At 33.9% G+C, this 6503-nt stretch overlaps 1 protein-coding gene across 1 annotated transcript; it reads left to right on the top strand.

Moving 5' to 3' along the window:
* The first annotated feature begins 2292 nt into the window (after nucleotides 1-2292).
* On the top strand, nucleotides 2293-4136 carry CYLC1 (cylicin 1). The gene is made up of 2 exons (XM_016204491.2): nucleotides 2293-3216; nucleotides 4080-4136. The coding sequence occupies exons 1-2, from the start codon at nucleotides 2293-2295 to the stop codon at nucleotides 4134-4136; spliced, it is 981 nt and encodes a 326-aa protein (XP_016059977.2).
* The last annotated feature ends 2367 nt before the right edge of the window (nucleotides 4137-6503 follow it).

Genomic DNA, 6503 nt, shown 5'->3' with positions numbered 1-6503 from the left:
ATTAATTTTTAAAATTAAAAATGCCATTTTTAAATATAGATATTGCAAATAGGGAGATAATCGTTTATGGGAAAATCTCATTGAAATCCCTAATTGATATTCAAAGAAACTACAAACTCCAGAAAGAAAATGGATATTTTGAGTTATAACTTAGTTTAAGCAATATATTTCTTACTTATGAATAGCTCAGTGCTTATGAAAGTCTGTCTACTAATTGCAAATTATTTATTGTCTTCTCTTATGTTAGTCAGCAAATCAAGCAGAAAATTATGGAATCAAGAATGCTTCACTTTGACAATTCCTAAACCACCTCAGCCAGGTAGAAAAAAGAGATCAAGACCTTCAGAATTACAAATCACAGTTCCTGTAAGTACTGAAAAGGACATTTTAAAACTAAACCTAAGATTATACATTATATACATATAGATAGAGATACATAATTTAAATTTTACTATTGGTAGCAGATATTTTAAAATATATAATTCCCCATAAAACAGATTTTCCTCTTCTGTTTCAGATTAAACTTTTATTTTTATGTGGCTCTCCATTTCAAAGGCATTATATAGCTAATAGAATAGGCAAGCTAAAGAATCAAATGTTGCAAATGGTGGGATCTCTCAGGAAATTTTTACTAGCTGCGAAAACAAAAAATTTGAAACTTAGAGCAGTAGCTGATCTTGATGAGGTTATAAGAGCCTCTCCATTTTCCTTAATCTGGCACCAAGGATACTAGATACTGGGAGAATCATTTTTTACTGCTTTTATGAAGTGGAGTTATCAACAGCAAAAAGAAAGACTAGTGCTCAGAGGTCAACCCATGCTATTACCAAAATATATTTCAAAAGCATCTCCCAAAGCAGAGTTACATTCAATTAATTTATTCAAGAGTTATTCATATATCTGTAGTGATTCAAGCACATGCTTCTCTTCATGGTCTTCTTTCAATTCCATATAACCATTTCATTGACTGGTGATGTCTCTACTGAATAGCTGAAAAGATATAATAAGTAAATGTAAAATTAATCTATGTGGCCACTATGATATTCATATTTGACAAATGTTTGGGTGGGAGTTTTAAAAAATTACACTACTGCTACACAAATTACTGTGAATCAAACATTTGTTTTATTTTATGTATTTGCTTTTGACAATACTTAACAGCAGGGCTTACAGGCTTTTAATTTTATCAGAGACCTTGAAAGCAAGAGTAGAAATAAGGCTTGGCCTGAAGCCTACAGCTATCACAAGAATTGTCATGACAATCTTGATGGGCATAAGCTTATTTCTGAAATAACTTGAGGGTGAAGGGTGTACAAAATGTTCCAAAAGACCTCTCCCATATTGGGGTCCAAAATGAACCCACTATTAATTTTAAGTTCAGGCCTTGGAATATCATGGATCATTGTGGGTCTGCTTCAATCTCAAAGTGAATCAATATATGAATAGCATTTCTTGTAAAGCAATTTTATTTCCAAAGTAGAGTTATCTCACATAAACACACAAACACACATAGGACATTGAAAAATAAAATAAAAAATAAGTTTTAAATGAATGGTTAAGAAGAAGCTAGACTATTTTCAAGTTTTAATATATAATTTGATTTTGATTTTATGAAAATTTTAAATTAAATTTATTGGGGTAACATTGGTTTATAAAATTATATAGTTTTCAATTGTACAATTCTATGATACATCATCTGTATATTGCATTGTCAAAAATTCTTATTATTTTAACCAATCTTTTTAGAGATGTGACAAAAGAAAATTAGAGGAAGTTCATAAGCCACCTCATATATGGATAAGGCATTTTTTAAGAAAAATTTTCCAAAGGCCATCTAATTACTTCACTGTCAGTAGACAGGCTCCATTTAGCCATCCTTGTACTCCTAAAACCCATCCTGGAAAGGCAGGATCTAAAAAGTTGGAAGATTACAATAAAAGAACAACTTTTAAGAAAGATTCCAAGAAAAATACTGGCCCACATGAAACAGCTCCAGAATCCAAGGAAACAGGAAATAATAAAAAACCTAAAAGAGGAGACAAAACAGACAAAACTCCATCAAAATCATCACATGAAAGTGAAATATCTACGGAGTCAAAGTACAAATCAGGAACAAACCCCAAATCCAAAGATTCTCAGGCAGTCTTAATGAAGCAACCAAAAAAATGTAAGAGAGATTTCAAAAATTCCAAGGAGACAGATATTGAATCCATATGTACAAAAAAGGAATCTAAGAGCTCAAAGAACAATTTTAATGCCAAATCTGAGGCTTGCTCAATAAATATTTCAAATATGGATTTAATGACATATTTAGAGGAGTCTGGTGCTGAATCCATGGAATTTGGTATGTGGTTAAACAATTACTCACAGAATAATTCAAAGAAGCCTTCGAAGAAGGAAGCAAAGAAAAGCTCTGATGCTGAATCTTCAGATTCCAAAGATACAAAGAAGGATAAAAAAGGTAAAGGGAAAAACAAGAAGAAGGATGCAAAGGAAACAGAGTCAACTGATGCAGAATCTGAGTCTGAATTGGAGTCAAAAAAGGATAAGAAAGATTCAAAGAAAGGTAAGAAAGGTTCAAAGAAAGATGACAAGAAAAAGGATGCCAAGAAGGACATGCTGTCAACTGATGAGGATCCTGAATCTGAACAGATTTCAAAAAAGGATGAAAAAGTTGAAAAGACCAATAAGAGAGAGTCAAAGAAAGATGACAAAAAAAAGACTGCAATGAAGTCTGAAGAGTCTAGTGAAACTGAATCTGATTGGGACTCAAAAAAGGAAATAAAAGCTAAGAGAAAGTCAAAGAAAGATTCCAAGAAACAGGATGCAAAGAAGAGCATAGAGTCTACTGATGATGAATCTGATCTATCTTCCAAGAAAGAAGAAAAGAAGCCAGGGATGAACAAAAGTTCAGATGCTGAATCTGAAGAGTCAATGCATAAACCTAGGGCTAAAAATAAAGGCGTTGATGAATCAGATGCAACATCTACAGATTCAAAGAAGGAAGCACTGGAAATAAAAAAAGATTTTAAAACGTCATTCAGAAAGACGACATTCAAAGAAAAAGAAAAACAAGCAGTTGCAGGTAGAGTTCCTCCATCAAGAGAAAGTTCACTACCATCTCCTTGCGAGCCTTTACAACTATCACCTAAGATCAAACGTCTCTGTCGGTGCAAGATGGATCCTCTGCCTCCAAAACCAAGATATGCTCCTTTGGTATGTTTACTTCTCTTCTATTTTAGAGACATATATTAGAAATGAAAGATATTTTAAAATTTTGAATTCATACTTTCTTTAAAGAATAGTCCTCTTTTACTGGAATATTGACAAGTTTGGGACTCTCAGGTAAGAAAGATAAAAAATACTTCAAAATGACTCAAAATAGTGGCAAAACAAATGTCAAAAAGTTAAAAAGAATATATAGATTGGAGCATAGAGAACTAGGTTGTGATTTAAAAAATCATTTAAAATTACTTGTAAGGGGAGCCATATTACAAAAGTGGTTAATGGTTCTATACTTAAGAAGAAACAAACATGAAAGTAGACTAAAACTTGTACAGGCACAGATCTAAGTAAGGTGTAAATACATTTTCTAGGAAGTTGCTGAATATAGTAAAAAACATAACCAAAATCCAGTCAGAACTGTTTGGAAATATAACATACCAGGATTCATATAGGCAAAATATTAATTATTAAATCCATATCTGAACTAAGTTTCTATATGACATATTATCCTTACCAATGATCAGAAAAAAGCTAACTTACCAGACGTAACTCAATCTCCTCTGATTTACAAATGTCTCTTTTTGGTTAACTCAGTCTCTTTGGGGATAAATATTCCATAAATTTAAATTTTCCATTTCTGTCCTTCAGAATATCGCCTCTTTCATTTTCCTTCATCCATAATCTTGCTGTAAGGGTAAGCTTAAGTAGACATCTCACTTTGAGAGGAGTGACTTCTGTCCTCCCTTTGTAGCTTTCTCTGATCATTGGTTGAGGTGTAGTTCATTTGCATGGTTTCTGTGTATCAGCCTGTGTTTCTCTGCTTTCTCACATAGTGTTTTTTTATCTGTTTTCAGCATGGTAGGGATAAATCTGCTAAAATCAGAGAATATGTGGATATGGATGGGTCTTGACCTTGAGCTTCTAATTTTAATTTATTCCTCTGCTTTCTCCACTTCTTCCCTGTTCTCCTATTCTTCTTTCTCAAAGAGCTTCAACTTCTAATCTTATGGGAACCTCCATTTGCTTTTCATACATTTTTCTTTTTTGGAATTTATAAATTTCTTTTATCTCTCTCAGAAAGTCTGGATTTTAATTCCATTTTCTCCTGCTAGATTCAAAAAATCAGCTTTGAGACTCAAAGCTGAAATAACAATGGCCTTGTTTAGAGGTCAATCTTATAGGTTGAGTCAATGGGTGGGAAGTCATTAGGACAAGAATGAATATATATTGCTGGATAATTTTTAAGGTAAATGGGAAAATAACCTCAAATAGCTGGAATATTTTCTACAAGCAGTTTTTATAAAAACTAAGTAAAATGTAAGGAAACAAGCTGGGGCCAAAGATAAGTTTTATTTATGAAAAACAACTTCAGGGTATGTTCTGGGTTTGTATACATTCACCACCAAGTGTCTTCAAAAACTTTCATATTCTTAGCTACCATCCAGCCAGACTCTTCCATTCCAACCACTTCATGAAAGTGCTCTTTTCAAGATTACCAAATACCTTGTTGGGGCCGCATCAACTGGTCTCTCTTCTCACCTCATCCTTTTTTTATTGTTGACAGTATTACAGATTCCCCCCATTCCCTCCCATTCTTACTGATAGCTTTTTATTAACTTTATTGTATCCTCCTCTACCTAACCTTTAAGGAGGGAATGACCTAAAACTTGATCCTGAACCTTCTCTATCTAAAATCCTCCTGTGGTGAGTTCACTAAATGCAATTATTCTAAATATTATTTATGTATTGATGAGTCCAAAATTATTACATATAGCTCTGATCTTCCTGAGTTTCAAATTTTTTCTTTTAAATATATCTTCATTGATTTCAGAGAGATGATGGGAGAGGGAGAGAGAGTTGAAACATCAATGATGAGAGAGTCATCATTGATTGACTGCCTCCTGCATGCCCTGGACTGGCCCCACAACCCCAGGCATGTGCACTGACCGAGAATCGAACCAAGATCTACTAGAGCCTAGGCCGATGCTCAACAGCTGAGCCATGCCTGACTGGGCGCTGAGTTTCAAATTCTTATATCTAACCACTTACTTGAAATTTCATTGTAGATTCTACTAGGCATCTCAAACTTAACATATCTTAACAATACTCTTAACCCATGCCCAAATGCATTCCTCCTCAGTCTTCCCCACCTTAGTAAATGACACCACCATTCACCTACTAGATCTTTTCAAACCTGGATATCATCTATATTCCTCTCTTTTCCTTATCACTCACATATATGCAATCAGTAAGACTAATATACTTTATTTCTAAAGTTATCCTCACTTTTCTCCATCTGAGTCACTACTACTACTTCCACGGTCCCAATGAATATTGTTTTTCCTGGAATACTGCAAGAGTTACTAACTAGACTTGCTATCCCTACTCTTCACTGCTTAAAACATTATAGTGGTTTCCTATTACATTCAGGAAAAAACTCAAACTTCTTTCCTAAGCTTTAAATGACTATATCATCTAGGCTTTACCTGTTTTCCACCCTCATCTGTACCACTTTCTCCCTTTTATTTTATGATCTAGCTAAACTGGCATTCTTTGTGTTTCTCAAACAAGCCAAGATTCTTTTCTTCCCAAGCCACTGCATAGGCTGTTCCACTGCTTGGAATGCTCCTCCCCAGATCTTTGCATTACTAATCCTCATTGTTTTGCTTTTTAAGCTTATATGTTATCTCCTTAGAGAAGCCTTCCCTGATTGCCATATCTTATGCTATCTCTTCCTGCAACAACTTTCCATTCACTCTCCAAACCCTAAATACTATTTTATTTCTCTTTATAGAATGTATCTTTATCTAAAATTATATGTTTATTCATTTGTTTATTAATTACATTCATCAGTAAGATTCAGGCTACATCCAGGTGGTGAAAATTATCTGTTTTTTCATTCCTGTATCTACAGTTCCAAAAGAAACACCTGGGCAACATTTGGCTGGTTAAGAACTTGGTCTGTCTAAATAGCTGCAGATCATAGCACACTAGTAGACTTTCTGACTTCCATTTTTCCAATAATTTCTACTCTAGCAATATCAGACTAAAATGAACAAACAGCAAGGCATTTTGGAAAGAGGGGAAGTCACAAAAAATGCTACTTACATTCTAAGTAGATGTCTGAAAAGAATACGTAAATATCCTCATTTGTGTGGAGGGAACTTATGAGCAGACTATATTAATGCATCTTAGGTCTCTTTCAATATGGCCTCAAGAAACCATACTAATTATCTCTCCCACCCTCACCAGAGTCCTATTGATTCTCATAGCAGAAC

Source organism: Miniopterus natalensis, chromosome X, assembly GCF_054644295.1.
Source record: "Miniopterus natalensis isolate mMinNat1 chromosome X, mMinNat1.hap1, whole genome shotgun sequence".
NCBI lineage: Eukaryota > Metazoa > Chordata > Mammalia > Chiroptera > Miniopteridae > Miniopterus > Miniopterus natalensis.
Note: the sequence above shows the minus strand (reverse complement) of the source record. Positions and strands in the feature narration are given on the sequence as shown.